Source organism: Corythoichthys intestinalis, chromosome 5 (genome assembly GCF_030265065.1).
Source record: "Corythoichthys intestinalis isolate RoL2023-P3 chromosome 5, ASM3026506v1, whole genome shotgun sequence".
Classification (NCBI taxonomy): Eukaryota; Metazoa; Chordata; class Actinopteri; order Syngnathiformes; family Syngnathidae; genus Corythoichthys; species Corythoichthys intestinalis.
The window spans coordinates 33,062,159-33,089,724 of record NC_080399.1 but is presented as its reverse complement, the minus strand read 5'-3'; the positions used below and the strand labels follow the sequence as shown (position 1 = coordinate 33,089,724).

At 39.9% G+C, this 27,566-nt stretch overlaps 1 protein-coding gene across 1 annotated transcript; it reads right to left on the bottom strand.

Moving 5' to 3' along the window:
• Positions 1 to 303: 303 nt before the first annotated feature.
• parp16 (poly (ADP-ribose) polymerase family, member 16) lies at positions 304 to 27,556 on the bottom strand. The gene is made up of 7 exons (XM_057836836.1): positions 27,471 to 27,556; positions 21,247 to 21,443; positions 15,895 to 16,032; positions 15,621 to 15,827; positions 9,018 to 9,189; positions 8,801 to 8,945; positions 304 to 5,323 (listed from the first exon to the last, which is right to left on the bottom strand). The coding sequence occupies exons 2-7, from the start codon at positions 21,433 to 21,435 to the stop codon at positions 5,188 to 5,190; spliced, it is 987 nt and encodes a 328-aa protein (XP_057692819.1). The 5' UTR covers positions 21,436 to 21,443; positions 27,471 to 27,556; the 3' UTR covers positions 304 to 5,187.
• Positions 27,557 to 27,566: the final 10 nt, after the last annotated feature.

The following is a 27,566-nucleotide window of genomic DNA, read 5'->3' as shown; positions in this document are numbered from 1 at the left end:
CGTACTCAGTGCCAACAACACAAATGTTAATTACGATATCCATAACTTCGTTTTCACTAACCTGCAAAAAAAAAAAAAAAAACAGTCTGCTGCAAGGAAACTGCCATGCCCACATAGTGCACAATACAGTTTTCGGATCTAAAAATACATTTCTATGCATTTTAGGAGTTTTGGGGATGCCCCTATTTTTCGCCCGTAAAGCTTTGGGCGCAACGGGGGCGTCCCTTATTTCTATTTCTGAAAGGTGGCAACCCTACTGAAGACCTGTCTGAGTAATGTACAGGTAGACGAGTCAGAGACCACTACAAATCGAATACATTTTATTACATATAATTCCTGGATTAGAGGACTTGATTACATTCACTTATTGCTGTATTTAATACATGTGGAAATGATTAGTACACAATTAAAATAGGCATTTTTAACAATCCTCATAGTCATACAACAGTGGAATAAAAAAAATTGCAGTGTAATTAAAACGATGTAACCCTTTATAAGACACTCATTTGCCGCCCAATCCACTTTGACCCCTCACAATATCAAGTGCCTTCAATGGTACTAAGACCATTCACAGGCCTCCAAGTTTAAATTGGATGTTCATCGTCAATAGCAGGCAATTATTTAAGTACTGTGAATGGGGGAAAAAACTAGTTCTACTGGTGGTCATAACCATTTTACACAATTTATAAAATGTATGTAAAAATTATGATTACTGTAATTTTCACACTATAAAGCGAGCCTGACTATAAGCTGCCACCCACCAAATTTGACACTAAAATGGCATTTGTTCATAGATAACCCCTCTGGACTATTTGCCGCAGCTGTCCTCACTGTATTATGGGATAATTACACCAGAAGATATTAACCAGTAACACTTTATTTGACAGCGGCGTCATAAGACTGTCGTAAGACCTTTGAACCAATTGGCTGCAAAGCTTCATAGCTTCAAGAAGCTTTATTTGGCCATCCTTGCTCCCTTGGGGGAGACAGTCAACCTCTGCTGCCACCTGCTGTCAACACTGTTGTTGTCCAACATGCCTCCTAGCATGCACTCCAGCGCTACAGATGTAAATAACAATCAAAATTCATGTTCTCTGCTAATTATTTCTTCTGTTACTGTTCCTGTTGTTTCATAAATTGCTAGTTATGGTATTTGCTAACACTTTATTTGACAGTATCGCCGTAAGACTGTCATTAGACAATCATAAATATGACATGACACTGTTATGCGCATTAATGAATGCTTATGACAGATGTCATTTAGTGTTATCCGGCAAATTATCCAACTTTTGAATGGATGTAAAAGATCCGAGCTGGACATCTAAATGGAGTTAGTGACATAATTTGTCGGATGACACTTAATGACATCTGTCATACACATTCAGTAATGCCGATGACAGTGTCATGTCATAATTATGACGATCTTTTGACAGTCCTTTGACGCCGCTGCAAAATAAAGTGTTACCTATTAACCCAAATACATCAACAAATAAACCGCACTGGACTATAAGACGGAGGATTCAAAACGAAGGGAAAAATAACGACGAAATTTACGGTGATTATTTTTCTTAAAAATGACACCCATACTCGTGAATAAATGTAGTGCTCCCGTATGTGGACGTGAGTATGGAGTATTTTTTTTGTTTTGTTTAATTGCCAAAAATAGTCACTTGCTCTATCAAGGGTTAAGTCGATTTTTTTGGTAACACATTTTATTTAAGTAAGAAACATCTTAGCCAAAGCCAGCAAAATGGTTCCAGGGTAACCATGGATTCCCCAATGCCTTATGAGTGACGGGCTGCCAGGCTTAAACCGTGCTACAAACAAATATAGAAAAAGTACACATACAGTGGGGCAAATAAGTAATTTAGTCAACCACTAATTGTGCAGGTTCTCCCACTTGAAAATATTGGAGAGGCCTGTGATTGTCAACATGGGTAAACCTCAACCATGAGAGACAGAATGTGGGAAAAAAACCCAGAAAATCACATTGTTTGATTTTTAAAGAATTTATTTGCAAATCATGGTGGAAAATAAGTATTTGGTCAATACCAAAAGTTCATCTCGATACTTAGTTACGTATGTACCCTTTGTTGGCAATAACTGAGGCCAAACGTTTTCTGTAACTCTTCAATTTTTTCACACACTGTTGCTGGTATTTTGGCCCATTCCTCCATGCAGATCTCCTCTAGAGCAGTGATGTTTTGGCGCTGTCGTTAGGCAACATGGACTTTCAACTCCCTCCACAGATTTTCTATGGGGTTGAGATCTGGAAACTGGCTAGGCCACTCCAGGACCTTGAAATGCTTCTTACGAAGCCTCTCCTTTGTTGCATTGGCTGTGTGTTTGGGATTATTGTCCTGCTGAAAGACCCAGCCACATCCCATCTTCAATGCCCTTGCTGATTGAAGATTTTCACTCAAAATCGTTCGATACACGGCCCCATTCACTCTTTCCTTTACACAGATCAGTCGTCCTGGTCCCTTTGCCGAAAAACAGCCCCAAAGCATGAGGTTTCCACCCCCATGCTTCACAGTAGGTATGGTGTTCTTCGGATGCAATCCAGTATTCTTTCTCCTCCAAACAAGAGGAACTGTGTTTCCACCAAAAACTTCTATTTTGGTTTCATCTGACCATAACACATTCTCCCAGTCCTCTTCTGGATCATCCAAATGCTCTCTAGCGGATGGCAGACGAGCCTGGATGTGTACTTTCTTCAGCAGGGGGACACGTCTGGCAGTGCAGGATTTGAGTCCCTGGCAGCGCACTGTGTTACTGATAGTAACCTTTGTTTCTGTGGTCCCAGGTCTCTGTAGGTCATTCACTAGGTCCCCCCGTGTGGTTGTGGGATTTTTGCTCACCGTTCTTATCATATTGACGCCACGGGGTGAGATCTTGCATGGAGCCCCAGATCGAGGGAGATTATCAGTGGTCTTGAATGTCCTATTTTCTAATAATTGCTCCCACAGTTGATTTCTTTACACCAAGCGTTTTACCTATTGAGTTTGGAGTGTGACTGACTGAAGTTGTGGACAGGTGTCTTTTATACCAAAGAGTTAAAACAGGTGCCATTAATACAGGTAACGAGAGGAGCCTCGTTAGAAGTAGTTAGACCTCTTTGACAGCCTGAAATCTTGCTTGTTTGTAGGTGACCAAATACTTATTTTCCACTCCAATCTGGAAATAAATTCTTTAAAAATCAAACAATGTGATTTTTTCCCCCACATTCTGTCTCTCATGGTTGAGGTTTACCCATGTTGACAATTACAGGCCTCTCTAATCTTTTCAAGTAGGAAAACTTGCACAATTGTCGGCTGACTAAACACTTATTTGCCCCACTGTAGGTCAACTGCATTTTAACCAAATCTGGTGAAATGGTTGAAAGCTCAATGGCATCTTAGCATCAATGCGTGAACAAACAAACAATCTCATCTCTCTTCCATTAAACTAAATTTCATTGTATTTTTTTTGTTTGTTAATATTTTTTAACAGCCTTTTTCCAAGACTCGGTTTTAATTATTGTTAATAAATGGCCGATAGTAGCACAATAGTCATACTTTCAAAATTCCTATCAACTTAATTTTTGCATGTACAACCATGCGCGCCATGCACGAGTTTTAGGTTTGCGAGTAAAAAAGTGACAAACCATTTAGTCCCTTTTAGGCATTCAATCAGTTCTACTTTTTAACTGAGGATATATACTTTTGCCATCTCTGCTTTTTATTAACCACAGTGGAACTTTTTTAGTTCAAACAAAATCAAGTCATTTCTTCAGGTTCGAAAAGTTATTACCTCTTAGGAAATCTTGGGGTGGGAAAAACAGCTAGTGCTGGTTCATCTCAGGCTATATTTTAGGTTGCCTTTCAACATTCTTAACTGTCATGCAAGTGTAAAGGTAAGCAGTATAATAACATCAGAGGTGGGTGGAGTAGCGACAAATTTTACTCAAGTAAGAGTAGCGTTACTTCAAAAATAAGATTACTCAAGCAAAAGTAGTCAGCCAAAAAATGTACTCAGGTAAAAAGTATTCAGTGAAAAGAATACTCAAGTAATGAGTAACATTGTGAGTAACTTCTTACATTTTTTATTTTTTTTAAACAATGGTATTTCTTTTCTCAACACAAAGTTATCTATATGAACTTTTGTTATTATGATACTGTACTATAACCCATTACATAACCACATTAAGCCAACGAAATACAAAAAAATAATAATTCCGGCAAGAGAAAAAATAAAATGACAAATGAAGCATTATTTGTCCAATGAGCATGAAGGCCGCCTAGTGGAGAAAATAGTTCCTAGCTTGAACTGTGAATAATTCTTTGTCACTATTATGAAATTAAAAGGATCATATCTCCATTTTTCAGCGGTCAATCGGCGCCAAATAAAACTGGGAGAGAGGTTTAAATCCGCGCTTTCGAGTCATGTTGAGGGCAGCGATCTGTCAAATACTTCATTTTTTACGGTGCTTTGAAGATGCCACGTGATTGAAAAGGCTGGCGTGATCATAAAACGACAAGCTTGCGTATGATTGGTATAATGGAGTCGTGATTATTGTAGCGATGTTTCATTGGTAAAATTGGTAGAGCTTTTCGAAAAAAAAAACAAATATTTAGAATATAGAGGAAAAATGTAGCGACTCTTTGTGCAGCCCAACGTAGCGTAGTAAGATTAGCGTTTTTTTCCTCCACAAATCTACTCAAGTAAAAAGTATGGTTTAGTAAAACTACTTATGGAAGTACATTTTTCTCAAATAGTTAAAGTAAATGTAATGGCGTACATGTAACGTGTTACTACCCACCTCTGATTGAAATGCATAATGAATTGTTTCCTTACACCTTTAATTTGACCTTTCAGAGCAAGAGTAAGGTAAGATAAGGTGTATTTTGTGTTTTTCTTCTTTGCACTGAATTTTAATACAGTAAGAGGTTGATTGTCCCCCATAAATTTGACTTTAGACGTTCCACTATATTTCTATTAGAATGTGCAAGCTATTTAATAAAAGCTGAAAAACTCAATTCCATGCTGCACACTTGCAAATAATGTTGTGTACTACAAATGTATTGTAGTATCATTTTTGCATAACAAGAGAGTGCTCATGGAGGAAAAGCGAACAGTATCAAAATGTGCGGTCCGTGTTGGCGAGGCCTTCAGTCACAGTCCCGACAAAAAGGCACAGCCGAACGGTCATCTGAAGCGTCTGTTCCAAAAGGACATGAAGGTGTTGGAGTTGACCGTGCTGATGAATATAAGCAGCAGAAGGTAGAGACTCATCATTATGGCAAAGTGGTGCCTGAGAAACCATGAGGTGTTGCGGGAATGTCTGTTGGGGGGAAAAACGGCAACAATGAACTACACAATCCACAAAAACACCAGGTTTGTACAAAAATTACTAGTTAAAATTGAGGCAGATTCAGCGTTAAAATCCATTACTTATTGGCTGCCGCTGACGGCGCTAGATCGCCAACTCATTTTGACTAGGAGGGGCAAATGAACGTTTGTCCTTTCCTCCTAGTCACTATGGATTGGACGTCAAGTGCCATCAACAGCCAGTCCTCCCAGTTTAAATGATTGGACATCTACCGTAGTCAATGGCAGTCAACTCTGGCTCACTTCCTTGTTAATTCTAAGGTCTTTACAGGTCAATTTCTGCACATTTTGCAGCATTCCAGGGTCACTTTCTGCACATTTTGGATAATTTCCTGCTGATTTTTGAGTATTTACTTCCTTTTCATTGGTCACTTCCATTTAATATAGGTTCATTTTTTCCTCATTATATATGAACGGGTCAATTGGAAATAAATGAGAATGTTTTTGCGCTGGTCCGACTAGTTAACGTCATCGATGACGTGAATGTGTCGACGAGCACACCATCCCGTCGATGGTTAATAAAGGGTTTAAAAAATATGTGCGTGGAAAGTTGAGAATGGCGGACGCTCGAGATTCAAACGGGGAAAGCGGCACAAAGCCAAAAAAGCGCACCAGAGTGACCAAAGCATGGACGTATTTCAACAAAACAAAGGAGGGTACACTGTGCAGTCTCTAATGTTAAGCTAGCATACCACGGCAGCACATCGGCCGTGAATGAACACCTAAACCGCCGTCACCCGGGTATAATTTTTGAAGCAACAGGAGACAACAAGCTGGCGGATCCTAAGTCCATTTAACGACTTTAATTGTTAATTTAAGTTGCTTTTTGGGTCGTACGACAAGGTACTGGGGGCTAATGTCAGCTAATGTACAGTGGGGCAAATAAATATTTAGTCAACCACCAATTGTGCAAGTTCTCCTACTTGAAAAGATTAGAGAGGCCTGTAATTGTCAACATGGGTAAACCTCAATAATGAGAGACAGAATGTGGAGGGAAAAAAACAGAAAATCACATTGTTTGATTTTTAAAGAATTTATTTCCAAATTAGAGTGGAAAACAAGTTATTTGGTCGCCTACAAACAAGCAAGATTTCTGGCTGTCAAAGAGGTCTCACTTCTTCTAACGAGTTCTAACAAGGCTCCACTCGTTACCTGTATTAATGGCACCTGTTTTAACTCATTATTGGTATAAAAGACACCTGTCCACAACCTCAGTCAGTCACACTCCAAACTCCACTATGGCAAAGACCAAAGTGCTGTCGAAGGACAAGAGAGACAAAATTGTAGACCTGCACCGGGCTGGGAAGACTTAATCTGCAATAGGTAAAACGCTTGGTGTAAAGAAATCAACTGTGGGAGCAATTATTAACAAATGGAAGACATACAAGACCACTGATAATCTCCCTCGATCTGGGTTATTCTGGGGCTCCATGCAAGATCTCACCCCATGGCGTCAAAATGATAACAAAAACGGTGAGCAAAAATCCCAGAACCACACGGGGGGACCTAGTGAATGACCTACAGAGAGCTTGAACCACACAGTAACAAAGGCTACTATCAGTAACACAATGCGCCGCCAGGGACTCAAATCCTGCACTGCCAGACGTGTGCCCCTGCTGAAGAAAGTACACGTCCAGGCCCGTCTGCGGTTCGCTAGAGAGCATTTGGATGATCCAGAGGAGGACTGGGAGAATGTGTTCTGGTCAGATGAAACCAAAACAGAACTTTTTGGTAGAAACAGGTTCTCGTGTTTGGAGGAGAACGAATACTGAATTGCATCCGAAGAAGACCATACCCACTGTGAAGCATGGGGGTGGAAACATCAGGCTTTGGGGCTGTTTTTCTGCAAAGGGACCAGGATGACTGATCTGTGTAAAGGAAAGAATGCATGGGGCCATGTATCGAGAGATTTTGAGTGAAAATCTACTTCTATCAACAAGGGCATTGAAGATGATACGTGGCTGGGTCTTTCAGCATGACAATGATCCCAAACACACAGCCAGGGCAAGAAAGGAATGGCTTCGTAAGAAGCATTTCAAGGTCCTGGAGTGGCCTAGCCAGTCTCCAGATCTCAACCCAGTAGAAAATCTGTGGAGGGAGTTGTGTTGCCCAACGACAGCCCCAAAACATCACTGTTCTAGAGGAGATCTGCATGGAGGAATGGGCCAAAATACCAGCAACAGTGTGTGAAAAGCTTGTGAAGAGTTACAGAAAGCGTTTGGCCTCCGTTATTGCCAACAAAGGGTACATAACAAAGTATTGAGATGAACTTTAGGTATTGACAAAATGCTTATTTTCCACCATGATTTGCAAATAAATTCTTTAAAAATCAAACAATGTGATTTTCTTATTTTTTCCCACATTCTGTCGCTCATGGTTAAGGTTTACCCATGTTGACAATTACAGGCCTCTCTAATATTTTCAAGTGGGAGAACTTGCACAATTAGCGGTTGACTAAATACTTATTTGCCCCGTTGTATAAGAAGTGCGTAGCAGCACACAGCTACATTACCCCTACGTAATAATGCGACTTTTTTTCTCCCCCGTAGCAATATTACGATTTTAATCTTGTTCTTTTTTAAATGTATTTATTTGGCCCTAATACTCCCTCGTAGCGTCGTATCAACGTGCATCATTAAGTTTTTTTCACCTCCAGAGATATGTGACATTTATTTATCTACTCTGCTGGTGCTCACTCTAATGCTGAGAACAACATAGACACACCACAAAAAGTGACAGAAAGAATTGTTTTGATCCTGTTGAAAAAGTGAAGTCACAGTGTTCCGAATCTGTTTACATTCCATTCTTTTGCACTAGTTAATGCTATCATTGACCTCATTGTTTATTTGTGACTTATTATTGTTATCGATGTGTTTATTTGTACTTAAATAGAAGTGTTCCAAAATATTTTTGTGAATTAAGAATCGTGAACAAAAAATTAGTTGAGAGTTAAAAAAAAAAGTTCATTAAAAAAAATTACTACACTAGTCGACTAATCGTTAAAAAAGTCTGCAGACTATTCGGGAGAAAAATAATCGTTTGGGACAGCCCTAGAATGTTTACATCAAATTTTAGTGGAACTATACATTTTTAGCAAAAACTGTATGCAACTTTTGTGCGCCTGGATTTCCTGATCTTTTTAATTTTTATGTAAATAACATGCACCTAATAAAAAAAAAAAACGAGGCTTTTGAAATGTTCTTCCCATTGTGTAATTCTAAAAAAAATCTTAAAAAAAAAAAAAAAAAAAAAAACACTACCTCTTGTTGTGTGCTAAACAAGTCAATATATCGATCCAGATTAATTAATGTTTGCACTCCTAGTCACTAATACTCTATGTTGTCCTTCCCAATATTGTAAAGCTCAATAACCCAAAGGTTGATAATACATACCGTACCGAGTGAAGTCTCATTATTTTTAGTTGATTTACCTGGACATGTGTCTCCTCTGAGAGTAAACCAGCAGATACTTGACACGTAGAAGCTGATTATTTGTGACCACAAAGTACTTCTCGGGCACGTCCCCTGCCTCGCTGTTCTTGGCCCTCAAGCGCTGTCGGTCAACCATTTCGGAATCTGACGTGGGTGAGATAAGCTCGTGTTAACTTGTGAAGCTTCACACGGGGGGATGACGAAATATTGACGGACCTTTTTTCTTGACCTGACACTTGACGTCAGGGTGATCGATGACTTCGCACAAGGCGATGCAGCTGAGCAGTGGCCCCAGGATGCTTTCCTGCCAACCGCTGCTGTGGGGACTGTAGAGTACAGCCATGCTTAGGTCACTGGTGAGGTAGGTGCCCTCTCCAAACACAGAGTTCTGTATGTTACACACAAAAAAAAAAGAAAATAAGGTCAAGGCTATCTTCACAGTGCCTTTCAATTCCAAGGTCTTTGCTCGTATGTGACACGCATCAGAATTTTTCATGCAATGAGAACAGTTAAATTCTGATTTTCTTTTTTCCAACCGACCTGGGCTTCTTTATTGTGTAGATACGCTGGTGGCCAAAAGTATTGGCACCCCTGCAATTCTGTCAGATACTGCTCAATTTCTCCCAGAAAACGATCGCAATTACAAATGCTTTGGTGTAATATCTTCATTTATTTTGCTTGCAATGAAAACACAAAAGAGAATAAATTTTTTTTAATCATTATCATTTTACACAAAACTCCAAAAATGGGCCAGACAAACATATTGGCACAAATCATGTGATGCCTTTCAAATCTGTGTAAAAAACAGCACCCGTTACTTACCTGTGGCACATAACAGGTGGTGGCAATACCTAAATCACACTTGCAGCCAGTTAAAATGGATTAAAGTTGACTCAACCTCTGTCTTGTGTCCTTGTGTGTATGACTATGAGCATGGAGGAAAGAAGAGGACTTGAGAAGCAAAACTGTGAGGAAGCATGGGCAATCTCAAGGCTTAACGAAAGATTGTGCGGAAGGTGGATAAAGAACCTCTACTAAAATCCAAACAAGTTCAAGCTATCTTGCAGTCCAAGGGTACAACAGTGTCAACCCGTACTATCCGTCGGCGTCTGAATGAAAAGGGACTCTGGTAGGATACCCAAGAAGACCCCACTTCTGACCCTGAGACATAAAAAAGCCAGGCTGGAGTTCGCCAAAACTTACCTGAGAAAGCCAAAAACGTTTTGGAAGAATGTTCTCTGTTCAGATGGGACAAAAGTAGAGCTTTTTGGGAAAAGGCATCAACATAGAGTTTACAGGGGAAAAAAACAAGGCCTTCAAACAAAAGAACACTGTCCCCACAGTCAAACATGGCAGAGTTTCCCTGATGTTTTAGGTTGCTTTACTGCCTCTGGCACTGGACTGCTTGACCGTGTGCATGGCATTTTGAAGTCTTGAAGACTGCCAACAAATTTTGCAGCATAATGCAGGGCCCAGTGTGAAAAAGCTGGGTCTCCCTCAGAGGTCATGGGTCTTCCAGCAGGAGAATGACCCAAAACACACTTTAAAAAGCACTAGAAAATGGTTTGAGAGAAAGCACTGGAGACTTCTAAAGTGGCCAGCAATTAGTCCAGACATGAATCCCATAGAACAACCATGGAGAGGTCTGAAAATGGCAGTTTGGAGAAGGCACCCTTCAAATCTCAGAGACCTGGAGCAGTTGGCCAAAGAAGAATGGTCTAAAATTCCAGCAGAGCATTGTAAGAAACTCATTGATGGATACCGGAAGCGGTTGTTCGCAGTTACTTTGTCTAAAGGTTGTGCTATTAAGTATTAGGCTGAGGGTGCCAATACTTTTGTCCGGCCCATTTTTGGAGTTTTCGATAAAATGATAGAGACATAGGGTTGACAAGACAGAAGTTGAGTCAACTTTAATCCATTTTAACTGGCTGCAAGTGTGATTTAGTTATTGCCACCACCTCTTGTGTGCCACAGGTGAGTAACAGGTGCTGTTAATTACACAAATTCGTGAAGCATTATATGATTTTTCCAAAGGGTGCCAATACTTTTGTCCGGACAATTTTTGGAGTTTTTCGATAAAATGATAATGATTAAAAAATTTTTTTGTCATTTTGTGTTTTTTCATTGCAAGCAAAATAAATTAAGATGTTACTACCAAAGCATTTGTAAATGCAATCGCTTTCTGGGAGAAATTGAGCACTACAGAATTGCAGGGGTGCCAATTCTTTTCGCCAGAACTGTATATATTGGATATGTATCCGATGCCTCATGCATGTACTCGTCATCAACAGGCCTAAAACGTCACCACTATTCAACAAAACTAAAAATTGGCGCGAAAGACCAATGCGGACAAAGGCGCAGAAAATACTCCATTTTGATGGTCGGCTAATCGCCAATTATTTTGGTGATTAGTCGGGTCAAAGGTTAACATATAAATTGCATCCTTCAGTGTTCATATTAAAGAAATCAGGTGTACACTGTACTTTTGTTTTTGTTTTTTTATATTTACAAATAATTATAAATTGAAACATGTTGAAATAGATAAAAAAAAGAGAATATTGGATGTTTTTTGTTTTATTTTACTAGAAAAACATTTAAGATTACACTGGGATTTTTTCTTTGAAAAGAAATTGAAAACATAGATACAAAAGAAAATACTTACATTTTTTTCCTTTTTTTGTTTTTATCTAACATAAATATTAGGGCTGTCAAAATTATCGCGTTAACGCGCGGTAATTAATTTTTTTAATTAATCACGTTAAAATATTTGACGCAATTAACGCACATGTCCCGCTCAGACAGTATTCTGCCTTTTGGTAAGTTTTACAGCAAGGCTTTTTGTGCTGCATTACAACAGCGAACTCTTGTGGTCGCTTTGCGACATGGTTTCTTTTTTTCTTGTCAGTTCATATGGCTGCATGACGTCTCGGGCTGAAGCCTACATTGTAATGTTGTGCTTATATGATCCTTGGACAAGATCTGTCCGTAAGTATGGTTGTTGTAAAGAATGTACATATTATGTTAGTAAGCGAAATGTTCTATTTTTTGTATGAGACGCTTTTTGTTTATGTTTAGTGAACCTGAATAGCGTGCTAAGCTAACGTTGTTGCTAATGCAATGCTTGTGTACTTTTTTTTGTTGTTGTAGTTTTATGACGGTCTAAAGAGGACAATGGTTTGAGGCTATTTTATTAATAAATCAGATGAAAAAGGAAGAAGTCTGATTATTAAGGCGTCGTTCACTAGCTGTCTAGCTTTGGAAAAAGTAGACGCTTCGGAGTGAGGACAGCATAGACAGATTTAAATGACAGTAGAGTGAAATGCCCACTACAATGTACCGTATGTTGAATGTACAGTGGGGAGAACAAGTATTTGATACACTGCCAATGAATTTTCCCATTGGCAGTGTATCAAATACTTGTTCTCCCCACTGTATATATCCATCTTGTGTCTTATCTTTCCATTCCAACAATTTATTTTACAGAATATAAATAATTTACAGAAAAATATGGCATATTTTATAGATGGTTTGAATTGCGATTAATTGCGATTAATTACGATTAATTAATTTTTAAGCTGTAATTAACTCGATTAAAAATTTTAATCGTTTGACAGCTCTAATAAATATACATATGTAATACTTTTAAAAATAATTTTAAAATATTTCTGTTCTCCCCCATTTTTTATTTAAAAACAATGTAAAAAATATAATAATAATTTGAATAATTAAAAATAAGTATTTACATTTTTTCTTTTTTTTGTATTGAAAAAAATAATAAACATTTAAGACCAGCGGTAAGGGATGCCATCAAGCTGAAGGAGGAGGCCTATCAGGCCTTTTTGGCCTGTGGGACTCCGTAGGCAGCTGACAGGTAACGGCTGGCCAAGCGGACTGTAGCCTCGGCGGTCGGCGAGGAAAAAACTCGGACACGGGAGGAGTTCGGCAAGGCCATGGAAAACGACTTCTGGACGGCTCCGAGGAAATTCTGGTCCACCATCCGGCGTCTGAGGAGAGGAAAGCAGTGCACCATTAACACTGTGTATAGTGAAGATGGGGTACTGCTGACCTCGACTCGGGACGTCGTGAGTCGGTGGGGAGAATACTTCGAAGCCCTCCTCAATTCCACCGACACGCCTTCCTTTGAGGAAGCAGAGTCTAGGGATTCCGAGGTGGGCTCCCCGATCTCTGGGGGTTGAAGTCACTGGGGTGGTTGGAAAGCTCCTCGGTGGCAAGGCCCCGGGGGTCGATGAGATCCGTCCGGAGTTTCTAAAGGCTCTGGATGTTGTGGGGCTGTCGTAGCTGACTCGCCTCTACAACATCGCATGGACATCGGGGACAGTGCATCTGGATTGGCAGATTGGAGTGGTGGTCCCCCTTTTTAAGAAGGGGAACCGGAGGGTGTGTTCCAATTATAGAGGGATCACACTCCTCAGCCTCCCCAGTAAAGTCTATTCATGGGTGCTGGAGAGGAGGGTACGTCAGGAAGTCGAATCCCTGATTCAGGAGGAGCAGTGTGGTTTTCGTCCCGGTGGACCAGCTCTATACCCTCGGCAGGGTCCTCGAGGGTGCATGGGAGTTCGCCCAACCAGTCTACATGTGTTTTGTGAATTTGGAGAAGGCGTTCGACCCTGTGCCTTGGGGAGTCCTGTGGGGGGTGCTCCGGGAGTACTGGGTACACAGCTTCTTGGTAAGGGCTGTTCAGTCTCTGTACTACCGTTGTCAGAGTTTGATCCGTATTGTCGGCAGTAAGTTGAATTAGTTCCCAGTGAGGGTTGGACTCCGCCAAGGCTGCCCTTTGTCACAGATTCTGTTCATAATTTTTATGGACAGAATTTCTAGGTGCAGCCGAAGCGTTGAAGGGTCCGGTTTGGTGACCTCAGCATTGAATCTCTGCTCTTTGCAGATGATGTGGTGCTGTTGGCTTCATCAAGCCGTGACTTCCAACTCTCACTGGAGCGGTTCGCAGCCGAGTGTGAAGCAGTTGGGATGAAGATCAGCACCTCCAAATCTGAGACCATGGTCCTCAGTCGGAAAAGGGTGGGGTGCCCTCTCCGGGTCGGGGATGAGATCCTGCCCAAGTGGAGGAGTTTAAGTATCTTGGGGTCTTGTTCACGAGTGAGGGTAAGAGGGAGCGGGAGATTGACAGACGGATTGGTGCAGCATCTGCAGTAATGCTCTGCACGGGTCCATAGTGGTGAAGAAGGAGCTGAGCCGAAAGGCAAAGCTCTCGATTTACCAGACGATCTACGTTCCTACCCTCACCTATGGTCATGAGCTGTGGGTCGTGACCGAAAGAACAAGATCCCGGATACAAGTGGCCAAAATGAGGTTCCTCCGCAAGGTGTCCGGGCTCTCCCTAAGATATAAGGCGAGAAGCTCGGTCATTCGGGAGGGACTCGGCGTCAAGTCGCTATTCCTCCGCGTTGAGACGAGCCAGCTGAGGTGGCTTGGGTATCTGGTTCGGATGCCTCCTGGACACCTCCCTGGAGAGGTGTTCCGGGCATGTCCCACCGGCGGGAGGCCCCAGGTACGACCCAGGACTCGCTGGAGAGACTATGGCTACGTTCATACTACAGGTCTTAATGCACGAATCCGATTTTTTGTCATATCTGGTTTTTTGGCGTGCCCGTTCAGACTGCCTTTGTCCATTGAGACCATTCAAGTATTACGCATGCGCACTAATTCGCAGTCCGACAAGCGCTGAGCAAGACGACTCGCATGCGCAGAAGCATCAAAACAAATGACCACACATGCTGGCTGTCATCAGTCATTCCAGGGATATCAATTTTTGCTTTTTAAAAAGAGGACACCTAACAGACATAAACAATCCCAGTTTAGGCTTGTATTCAAAGTATATGGATCGATAGCATGCACGCACTGTCCGTGCATGTCACACACACATACGCGCAGTTTGCCCCGACTCTCGGCCGTGTAAGCAATGTTGAAATATGCTTATATGGAGCAGACAGAAAACCGATCATTCTCAGGCTTATCCTCAACCCATTTTTTTTTTGTATGACTGTTGTCAAGTCCGACCCTTCCTAAAAAGCCGTGTTCAAGGCAAGCTAGGCGCTAATTACGCACAGCTGCACCGCTACGGTGGCGTCTCTCTCGCTTTTTGATGACGTAATTGCTGCATGAATTCCGATTTGAGAGACTGGACAGTACAGACCGCCGCGACAGTCTGGAAAAATGTGGCCCAGATTGGATTTGAACCACATACGAAAGTGACCCAGATCGGATTTGAAATGGTCCAGTTCTATGCGACTTGTCACATTCAGACCGTCAAGTTAATGCCTCACTCGAGTCGGAAAAACACGAAAAAATCGGATTCGTGCATTAAGACCTGTAGTATGAACGTAGCCTATGTCTCTTGGCTGGCCTGGGAACGCCTTTGGATCCCGCCGGAGGAGCTGGTTGAAGTGGCTGTGGAGAGGGAAGTCTGGGCTACCCTGTTAAAGCTGCTGCCCCCGCGACCCGACTCCGGAGCAAGCGGAAGATGATGGATGGATAAACATTTAAGGAATTAGAAAATAGATTAATCAGAGAATATTTACTTTAAAAAATATATATTATTTTAATTAGTAAACATTTTGAAAATTAAGAAATAAACAAGAGAATATTTACTGGTAAACTATTCACTGCCATGCAATCCATTTTGACTGGGAAGAATGGCACCGATGGGAGTGGCTGTCTATCGTCGTCAGTTGCAGCCAATGTGCTGGTATTTGGAACAATTCTGAGGTTAACAATGTCTCTGAAGGGTTAATCAAAATCATTGTCGACTAATTGAATAATTGAAGAACATCAATCGCTGACCTTGTTGAGGTGACAGTGCAGCCCGTTGTGAATGATGGAATGAAAGTTCTCCAGACGACTCCCGTGGAAGGCATAGAAGACCTCTCGATCCTCTCTCATCCGCTCAAATCGCACATTCAATTGGTCACAGTACTCCAGCTCAAACAGGAAGTCAGGTGCAGGGGCGGCATCGATGGCACATTGTGTCAAGGCGCAAAGTCTGCCATACTGTGGAGGAAGGATAAAATGGAGTTGGTGCTCACCAATGCTATTGTAATTATAAATCTGTTATAACCTCATCTTTCTGTAGTGTCTTGACAGCAAAACTCTTGGACGAGAGGATCCAGTGTGCAAGTGCCACATGGCGCTCACCCTCTCCTGGACGCAGTCGGACTAACTCCCTTACGCCAGGGAAGGAATTCACATCTACCAACTATACACACACGCACACACCATGGAAAATATGAATAACATTGCTACTATGACAATACACGTAGTCCCCGGGTTATGACATACGCAACCTACATGATTTCGACTTGACGACGCCGGAGTCTCATCCACCATTGTGTCTCCAGTCGTTTTTTTTTTTTTTGTAGTCGTGTAAACAGTATCTTTTTTTTTTTTTTTTACTTTATTTTATTAATATGTCTGTTCTGCTCCAGCGAAATGTGCATTGGATCATAATGTTGACTTTTGTTTTGTGATGCATGCTCTTATATTGGCAGAAGAAGCGTAGAGAAGGTAGTACTTCCGCACACGAGTAAGAGCGCAAGTACACACGAAGAACGTATTTGCGCAAAGAAGAGCGCACGTGCACACACGAGGAACAGCGCATTTGCTCCCATGAAGAAGTCGCGCAGTCGAGGGAGAGAGGGGAAAGATTACTAGCTAGGACTTAGCGCCAACGACAAGTCTTGGCAAGGACAATGATGTATAATACATGTTTTTTGGATAGTTATTTTGAGATTTAGGTGGTATTTAAGGGTACTTAAAGGGTTGATTCCAACTTAGGCGGAAATTTGGGTTATGTCACCAGCGTAGGAACGGAACTCGTCCGTAACCCGGGGACTACCTGTACACAGTGGTACCTCACCATACGATCGCTTCGATATTAGAGCTGGGAATCTTTGGGCACCTAACGATTCGATTACGATTACGATTCAGAGGCTCCGATTCGATTATAAAACGATTATTGATGCACCCCACTCCTTTTTTTTTTTCTTTTTGTTAATGTTTTGTACATTAGTTCCAAAATTGTTCAAAAATACTCTCAGGCTAAACCACACTACTATTTCAGTATCAAGTTAACATATAGCGTAAACAAATATACAAAAATAACATTAAATAAAAAACTCCAGTCCCCATTCTGTATCAGCAGCTTTACACTACATTCAATTAATTTAATGTTGTGAATCAACCGTTAAATTTGTTAAAATTGCTCCCGTTATTCCATAATTTCCCTTTTGTCTACTTTCGACATGTGAAAGTTTTAAAACTATTTTAAAGATAGATTCAAGTCAATATTTTACCGATTTAGGAGTATTTTAGATAAAAAGTTAATTAGGTTTGCTTGGAAGGTTCGCTACAACAGCCTTGCAGGGAAGTGTACTGCTTTAAGATGGCGGCCGTTTATAACGCCCGCATCTAGCTTTTTGTAGATGTGCTGCTAACACTACCGAATCTATATTGCATCTAGTCCTATATAAATGATATCCACCGTAACACTATATGGATGTACTTGTAGCAGCTTTTCGGCAGCAGTCAGGTATGTTGTTGTGTTTTTTTATCTCGTTGCATGAGTTGAGCTAGAGCCGTGAGTTGAGCATCGGCATTACCCGAGGGGCCGGGTAATGGGAACCATGATGTTTAGCTACTCTCGCTCCGTTCCGTCCCGAAGACCGCGCGGCACGCTGAGTGTTGTGTACTTCCGCTTTACTTCGCATTTTTCAATAATCGGAATTTGGATGTTTGTGAATCGTTCTCGAATCTTCCACGGCCGAATCGCGAATAATCTAAGAATCGGAAATTTTGCACACTTCTATTCGATATACGACTAGACATGTGCTGGTGTGAAATTATGACAGTTAATAACCCTAAGCCGAAATATCAGAGTTTCACGGTATTGCAATTACAGCTCTAAATTGTGTTACTTTGAGATATCTTGGTTTAAAAAAAAAACAAAAACAAAAAAATACTTTTTTTTAATGGAACAGGATTTTCATTTTTCAAAACATAGTAGCAAATTGGAACATAAGTATAATGTTAAGTTAAAATAAAAAAAAATAATTGTAATTAAAATTCAACTAAATGCATTCCGTGAGCCTAAACCCACAGCCCAACATTATTGCCATCAGAACCAAAATAATTGAATTATTTTGCATAAAAAGCACGTGTATGACTCATATCATGTTTAAATTATTATACAAACAACTCTCTTTCTCAATACAGACAGTTGCCAGAAAGAAAAAAAAACATGTTTTCCCACCGCTAGACACACTAAACACACTGGCGTGAACTCTCATAGCTGGTGGGAAACGTTCATCACAGTATTTACTAACCTTTAATTTGGTATAAATGCAAAATCATATAGGAGGTAATGCCTCCTCGGCAACCACCCTCCGCAAACATGTTTTACATGTCAGTGGGCCCTCCTTCTCTAAGCCGCTGCCGTCTGTAACTTTTATGTAGCTGAAGTATTCACATACCAGCGTTTTTTTTTTCCCATGGGGGGAAACAGTTCAAGAGTTTCACCTCCTCCAGCCATCATGTAGCACAGCTGACTCACTGACACTGAGCAACAGCCGGTGGATGAGGGTTGAGCCTTACAGCTGCAAGCGAGGGATTTCTCCATGCATTTTTGGGACATAAAAAATAGCTAATACCTTAGGGCAGTACATCTCAAATAGTGGGGCGCGCCCCCTGGGTGGCGCATGTGACCTCGGGGAACATGCTTTTTTTCCCCCCCGTATTGTAATAAAGTGTACTTGCACATCCACTCAATCGGTGGCAGTGGCGCTCTCATTTTCAGGGTGCGCGCAATATTTTTGAACTAAGCAAGAGCACACAGAAAAGAGATATGAAGAGCTGTGAGTGTGCGCCGTTTTTTTTGAAAGCCGTTTTCCTGCCGGACTCACGCAGCGACCTTCTCCGGTTGTCACGTGTCCGCCCGAGAAGTGCCATTTTCGGCTTGGGATCGTCACGACGACCGCTCTCACCTACGGTTCTCCCTTGGCCACCGAGAATGCGCTTTCTATCGTGCCGTTTGTCTTTTGTCTTTGACTTTTAATACAGTGGGAGATGAGGAAAGACCACTTTTTACCGTGTCTAAAAATAATTATAGCGGACAGCCGGAAGCCAAATCAATTAAGACGCCACTTAAAGACATTATACCCCAATCTCGTTGATAAGCCGCTTGTTTTTCAGCGAAAACGTGCCGACTATTGCCAACAATCGTCCCGCTTTGTCATTGTTATATCAGTAAACCAGTGAGCACTGTTAGCCTGCTCAGTGCAAAATAACCCGACACCATTGCAAAGGAGGTGATACGGTGAGCAGCAAAAAAAAAAACTGTCCTTCTGTTCAAAGACACTTTTTTTCCCCTTTAATTCAGTTTTGTTTTTTTGGTCAAATTTTTGGGCATATTGTCCTCACGTTTCTAATCAATTTGAATTTGTTTTTAATTACTGATTTTATTACATTTTATTTTTCTGTATCAAGTGGTCAAAAATGTACCTTGAATGTATTTTACAGTTTGGCTGTGACTTTTTTAAATGCAGGCAAATTGATGCGCGTTAAGTCTTTCCTGTTACAAACAAACCATTGTTAATAAAGGTATACTTTATTATAAGTTGATCTATGTTACTTTTTTTCTTAAATAGAAAAAAAGGACAATGTTAGGCACAGGCGTACTTATAATAGTAATTTTATAGACAAATGATACTATTTACAGTGGCGGCAGAGAGTTTGGGGGGGCGCAGAACATTTACGTCTTCCTTGAGGGGGCGTAACAGAAAATAATTGAGAAGCACTGCCTTAGGGTCAGTATGGCGGAAAATTTTTGCAGTTTTGAAACCTTGACGCTTTCATACCACAGTATACCTATAAACCGGTAATCAGCACATACTGTATATGATGAAATACGAAGATTTAAGGTAGAGTCGCAATTTCATAGATTTCCGGCAAGATGGACGCACAGCTGATTATTTTGTGAGAGAAATCATCATGGGTCCCAAGAAGGTTAGTGAAGGTGATGAAAAAAGGGAAAAGGTGATGCTTATTATTGAAATTAAAAAGGAAATGAGAGAAAAATATTAGCGTGGTTTTCATGTCATTGTACTGGTTAAACAATAAAGCCGAAATATGTTCAAGATCTCGAGGATGACTCTCCTTATTATTATTACTGTAACTTTGGCAAGAAGTTGCCAGGTTCGTCAGGTTTGTAATAATTTATTTCAGAAGCTGTGCAACACAAGACAGCTACTGTACGCTGTAGCCAACGCCAACAACAACATGAACATGAAAAGAGGAAGTAAAAACTTCCCACTCTTCCGCACCTCTCTCTCCAGTTAAACTGTGCATCCAGTAACAGCACATAAAACACAACCGCCACATTAGAACCCAATTCATTACATTATTGATATTATATTATTCCGATTTGTAGTTATAATTTATTTGTTTTGCTATGTGTAATTGCTATTTGTAATTGTACCTGCAGTACTTATCAAGGATTTAGCGTTGGTTTTTGGGCTGTGGAACGAATTAATCTAGTACTGCAACGATTAATCGATAAACTCCTGCAATTCGATTAGAAAACAAAGCTTTGAATCAAATTTTGCTGCCTTGAGGATTCGTTTAATTGGAGTGGCGTTGTAATGGTTTGTGTTCAAAGTGCTGCATTTAGTTTTATTGATTTGGGTGGATACACGGCTCTCTAGTGGCAGCAGTGACTATGACATAACTCATTTAATATGGTTGAATATAGCTGCTCCCTGTTAAGGCCAACATAAGTGATTATTTGAGCAAATATGTTTTTTAATGAAATTTAGTTTTTAGGTATATGTAGCGGAATATGTGTTTGAAGGATTTGTTAAGAGAATTGTGAGAATTTTTTTTTTTTATAGCATTTGAGCTAATTGACTTTGCGATGCAAGTTAGCTGATTGTTCGTTTGTTGTACTTAGATCCTTATTCATTTGGTTTTTTTAAATACTGTTTGAGCATTTTGATTTAGTTTTAAATTCATTTATTGCTCTTGTGAAATTATTGTGCAATTCTGCATAGTTTAATAAATTATAGTGGAATTTTGTATTCGAAATTAATGCTCTTTTGTAAGTGCAATCTTTGTGAGCCTTTGTTCTACATCTCATAAAACTGATTCTGCAACACATGAAATGTTCCCAATCCGATTGCTCGATCTGACTAGTTGATAGATTAATCGATTACTTAAATAATTGATAGCTGCAGCCTTAAATTAATCAAATTATAATGTATTCATATAGGAAACTCAAGCTCGACATACGATTATTCTGGAACAAATTAATTTCATATGTAGAGGTACCACTGTACAGGCAAACGTTTGACTTTGGGAACATCAATGGTGCATGTTTTTCGTTTAAAGTATTGCATTTGAACAATGGTGTATATCTTACCAGCGTGTCAAAGTCTTTATTGTCCCGGTGAACATATCGGGGAGGGAAGGGGCGAAGCAAAGAGTCCTTTTTGTAGTTTTGGGCAGCAGCGACAAACAGGCTACAGCGAAGATCGGCCGCCACGGGATCTCTGTGCAGGCAAGAGCGCACCAGCTCTCGGACCACCTCGGGTGGGAGCGGCGGCTGCATTCCCAGGACTGAAATTAGGTGGGAACAGAACTTGATTTGACTGTCTCTGAACTTGGAATTTCCCACTTTTCGGTGTTAGAATACTTTCTGCACAACTTACTCTCAAGTTTTTTTAACAAACTGTAAACAATCTTGCTATTGTTGACTGTATGTCTTGTTAGATTTGCTGAGTTGTGTGTGCATTGAGTAAAATTATCAATAAATGATTTAGAATGATGAAATTCACGCTTTATTTAAGATGTATGATCGAATGGAGACTTTACATTTCCTCTGTTTTATCTGTAAACCTTTGAAACTGCAAAGAAAATGGAGGGGTCCAGTTATGATCATCTTCAATTCAACCCTTCTATAGGAAAAGTATCTGTTTTTGTTCATTGAGGGAAAAAAATTCAAAATAATTTACGACCGCTCGGTCAACAACTTACACATATGTGGACAATACATTTTGGTTCATGTAATGTAATGCAATATTAACATTTGGTATACAAGTTAGGCGTACATGATCCAAAATGTGATTTTTTTTTTCTTTCTGAAAGATGTTTTGCCAATAGCGATACCAATTAGAAGCCAATATTTTTAGTAGAAATCGACCAATATAGGTTTTTCAGGACCAATTGTTAGTAATTCGAGGTGCTGATAACCTATTTTTGGAGTCGATTTTCATTTGTAGTAGAAGTGTAAAAATTGGCGTAATAATTTGGATCAAGCCAACACTAAACTTCATTGAAATGCCTAAAGCATGTTTATTGAATCACACAAATAGAAAGTAATAGCTCAAGAAGTGCCTGAATTTCCTGGACTCAGAAACGTCTCTTATAAAGTTGAATAAAAGGTTAAAAAATCTCCCTATAAAGTTTCCACAGAAAATACAAAATACAAGGAGTTCTCAAGGTCAGCAGCATCTCTTGTAAAGTTGAATAAAAACGTAACTCAAAATAATAGCTCCCTGAATTTTTTCACAATTAGGCTGTATTGGCTGAGCCAAAATTGTGTTGGTTCGTTCCACTGAAATGGATCTACATGACCTCTGCATTGTAATTTACATACGTTGCTAATTACTACCAAAAAAAAAGTTCTACTCACGGTTTCCAGTCATTTTTTAGTAATTAGCGTTTTCGTGTCGGTCTTTTTTTCCCCCGTGGCGCAGTGATATTGATACGGCGGAGTCGTATCGTCAGTGTGTGAAGCCATTTTAGGTCACGTGCACCAATAGGAGACGAGGACTGTTGCTATGCACTTAAAAAACAAACAATATGGCGGCGACCGTGTCAAGCTACGACACGAGCGAAGATGAACCAAAGATAAGAAAACCGCATTCGGAATTTAGTCAAAAGGCATCGAAACGATGCTATATGCATCTCTCAACTGTCCAAGGGCGAAAAAGGGCAGGAATTTAGAAAAAACGTGCAGAGCCCGCGTGGTTGCGTCAGACAATGGCTTTCTCCCCAGGCTCCGTTGAAGGATCTTGCTGAAAATGCGTCGACTGGGATTTTTAACGACATTCACTACAGGTAAGCCACACGCACGCCTTTACTACAAGGTTAATTGTTATTAACTTATGCTCAAAAAATTCTTATTTAAACTAGTGTTGTAACAATACCATTTTTTAGCCCAGATATCAATACCACTTTGTTATAAAATGTATATAGTGTACAGTGTGTCGAAAGTGAATCCAGTATAACTTTTTATTGCATACCAGTTATGGGTGACAATGGTTAAATAAACCTTTTGGCTCAAGAACATCAAGCTGTAGTCAATAAAAGCCCTGATACTGACGTGGCAGTGATTGCTGTAAGTCTGCAGATAGATTTACAGTGTAAATTGCATTTTTTCACAGGAGGAGGCAACAGAACGAGGACTGACGTCTCTAAGGTCTCTGCAGCTCCTGGCACTAGTGTGTGTTCAGCACTCATTGGCATCCATACATTCACAGGTTGTGACTCTGCTTGTGCCTTTCATGGCAAAGGCAAAAAAAAACCTTTTCTTTTGCACGTCATAAAAAAGAATACCTGACTGGGTTTGCAAAGCTGGGCAGCAGTTTTAAACTTGACCTACAAACATTTAACACGTTGTGTAAATACGTGTGCCACCTGTTTGGCCAGTCATGTGCCAAAAATGATGCCAAATGCAGATCTTTCTGTATAGCCTCGTCAGTCTTGCCAGAACATTCTATTCCCCCCAAAACTGATGCTCTGTACCAACATTGCAGGACAGCAAACTATCAAGCAGCAATTATGAAACGTTGTCTGACAGTTAAAATGTGTGCCCCTTCACCCATTGGGAATGGGTGGGACATTGAGGATGGGCAGTTGGCAGTGACATGGATGACTAAAAATCCTGCCCCTGATACTGTTTTGCAAGTAGTCAACTGTAGTTGAAAGGCAACCAATTGTGACATGGGAAGATGTTCCTGTATGTCTGCAAAACTTAAACTTAAATTTATATCGGTGCCAAGCATGTGAGAATGTTTCCAAAGAAACAGAAGACACTTGGATGGGATGATGACTTTGAGTAAAGCGATTTTGAGGAGTAATGTTGTCATGTACAGTTTTACTATTCTTTTATTTTATTTTATTTTTTTTTTCGTTTTTCAATATTTGTATGTGTAATGTGTATTTTTATAGTATGAGACACTTCCATGTTTAAATAAATGTGTACCAACAATACCATACTTCAATGATTCCAAACTTTTGTGTATATACAGTGTGATTAAAAAAGGCTGTGCCAAAATCAAAATGCCATGTCAAAAACGAAAAACATTAAAAAAAAAAAAAAAAACTACCTTGGACAGATGTAGGAAGTAACCAAGTTTAATTTCATGTTTTCATAGTACTCAAATATGGCCATCACCAGCAGCATGGACAACATCAAGTTGACATGAGAATTCCTCCCTCCCGCGTTGATTGCGTCTGTTATGTAATCTTTCATGTCATCAATATTTGCTGGAAGTGGTGGAACATACACTTAGTGTATAACATACGTTATGTGCCATAAAGATGGATAACGAACTTTGTCTTTAACATACCAACACGTCCAGCAAGTACTGATGATGCGAAATATCGAACAACAGTTGCAATCAAGACAATAACTGCGACATGCACACGTTTGAGAGGAATTCTCATCGTGGCTTGATTTTGTCCGTGCTGCTGGGTGTGCTCACATTTGAGCACTTGTGAAACATGAAATAAAACTTGGAAGTTATCTTCAACACGTGTCCATCACTTCTTTTGTGATGTCTTTCATTTTTTAAGTATCACGTTATGATTTTGGCACATTATATTTTTGATCACCCTGTAATTTTTTTGTCTTATTCCATTTTTGCCATGATTCACATTTAGGAGGGTGTGGTAGCAATTGGGTTGATTTTCAGCTATTTATGATCATGGCGTGCATTTTTTATTTTATATATTTCATTGCATAGTAGGTTGTGATATTTTTAATATGACACATAAGCCTTTAGCTTAATTCAATATATATTTCATTGTGCTGGGTGCAAATCATTAATGTTGAAGTGTTTCCTTCAAGAAATTAGCTACATTTCTCATTCTGAATTCACCTATGTGTATACTAAGGCACCAATACTTGTTTCAAATGTTTGGTAGATGTGTTTATGACATTTGATAAAGATTTTGTGTTGCCAGAATTAATATAACACCGAAAACAAGCAAAAACAGCAACACTAGATCTGTATTTTTGTGTATTCACATCAAGATACATTTCTGGCTGGTAACTAAGTTAGGAGGGTATTGTCTTTGAAAAAAATCCATTTTCTAAGCACTTTTTCCATGGTCCCAATAAAGCCATATTTCCACAAGCTTGTCCATTCGCAGCACTTCCTGGTCAACTCTAATCTTTTAATGGACGACGGTCTCACAGAAGAAGTTGCAGCTGTCAGTGAAGGGTGTTTCAGTTCTGAAAAACACGCACACACACATAAACCATGTGAGAACTGTTTCATCCATATCATATTTACATAATCTTCCAATCCAAATTATATAGGCTTGTCCATTCTGCCATTTTTTCCTGAATAAAATTATCAAATAGGTTTTTGGAACTACGGTTAAACAGACTAAATACTATGTTATTTGTCAATCTAAACTTTTTGCTCAAAGTTAACAATCTAACATCATAATAATGACCGCTACAGCCCAGAACTCACATTGCCAGTCTTAACTTCAATTGTGATCTGACCAGAAGCCCACAACTCCCATAGTTATTCACAACAAAAGGCGTGTGTGTGGCTTACCTGTAGTCAATGTCGTTAAAAATCCCAGTCGACGCATTTTCAGCAAGATCCTTCGACGGAGCCTGGAGAGAAAGCCATTGTCTGACGCAACCACGCGGGCTCTGCACGTTTTTTCTAAATTCCTGCCCTTTTTCGCCCTTGGACAGTTGAGAGATGCATATAGCATCGTTTCGATGCCTTTTGACTAAATTCCGAATGCGGTTTTATCTTTGGTTCATCTTCGCTCGTGTCGTAGCTTGACACGGTCGCCGCCATATTGTTTGTTTTCGAAGTGCATAGCAACAGTCCTCGTCTCCTATTGGTGCACGTGACCTAAAATGGCTTCACACACTGACGATACGACTCCGCCGTATCAATATCACTGCGCCACGGGGGAAAAAAAGACCGACACGAAAACGCTAATTACTAAAAAATGACTGGAAACCGTGAGTAGAACTTTTTTTTTTGGTAGTAATTAGCAACGTCTGTAAATTACAATGCAGAGGTCATGTAGATCCATTTCAGTGGAACGAAATCCATTTTCTAAGCACTTTTTCCATGGTGCCAATACAGCCTAAATAAATAAAAATTCAATATAACTGAAGTAATTCAACTTCGTTATAACTTTAAATTTAACTAATCAGAGAACGGGGTGAATACTAAGAGACAGCAGGCAGGAGAGAGTGGCGGCTGCATCTGAGCCAAAATAACCCGGTTTTAAATAGATTTTTCCATATCGGCCTAAATCGGATTTTTAAAAAAAAAGGCCAATATCTAAATATGTCAAATTTCCAAATATCAGCGCCAATAATTGGCACGGCCGATAATCAGTCCATCTCAAATTTTTAGACCAGTAAAAATATTGCAAACAGTAAATGACAGATCATATTTTTTATGTAAAGGGAGCCCTGCTGGTATATCCTCAACAAATGTTGTTTACAAATATTACATGATGCTCCGTTACTATCATTAATTCCTAAAGTGAAGTAATACTGGATCAGCGGTTATGATCAAATGTGTGACCGACGCGAAATCGGTATGGGGCGCTGATATCAATACTGGATATCAGATTGGGGTATCACTAATTATATAATGAAGCATTATTGTATTTTTTTTAATATACATTTTAATGAATATGTAAAATTATAAATCAGAAAAACGTAATTAAAAATAAACTTAATAACTTTTAACTAGGAGGACTGGCTGTGAATGCTCATGTTTAAGTGCCATTGACGGCTCTAGACGTCCAATCCATTTTGACTGGGAGGTTTCAATGGCAGTCAGAGTTAATTAATGTCTTAAAAGAAGTTAATTAAGGTAAATATAAGCTGTGGTGCGTTTTAGATTCACCTTGAAATTTCAAACGAGAGCCAATTATGCTGACAGTTATGTGTCGAACTGTTAGAAACAGAACACCCACCATATGAAAATGTACTTTTTGTATGGGAAAGGCATAATATTGCGTCCGTGTTGTTTTTTTTATTTAGACATTAGCCATCTTACTTGTCCAACAGCTGTTTCCTGCCCCATAACGGAGAACCCATGACTCCAAGATACGTATGCTCGTTTTTATGTACGTTTTGAGGTTTGAGAAATGTGCTGTCATGTACAGTATTTAGATGACGTTACCGTGTGGTTTTAGCCTCTAAGCTAACCGCCGATGCTATTTGTCAAAACAAGTGCCGAATACATGCGTGACAGTGTCAAAAAGAATATCGACTAAAACGCGTAATGTCGTTAAAAAATACTCTTATGTATTCGGTCTATTTCCACCTAAAAAGAAACGTTGAACGTCTTTAAGTGGCCTTACCAGAAGTTGGGTCAACTCATAGCAGTCCAGAGTGAAAAGCCAACGTCAGAGGATGTTGCGTTCAATGACTGCCTTGAAAAACACATATAGAATGCA

Coding starts and splice junctions, on each gene's coding strand:
- parp16 (XM_057836836.1), bottom strand. CDS start 21,435: ATGCAGCCGCCGCTCCCACCCGAGGTGGTCCGAGAGCTGGTGCGCTCT. Junction 9,190..15,620: donor TGCACTGTCACCTCAACAAG/GTCAGCGATTGA, acceptor TGTAACATACAG/AACTCTGTGTTTGGAGAGGG. Junction 5,324..8,800: donor CAGAGGAGACACATGTCCAG/GTAAATCAACTA, acceptor TCCCCCCAACAG/ACATTCCCGCAACACCTCAT.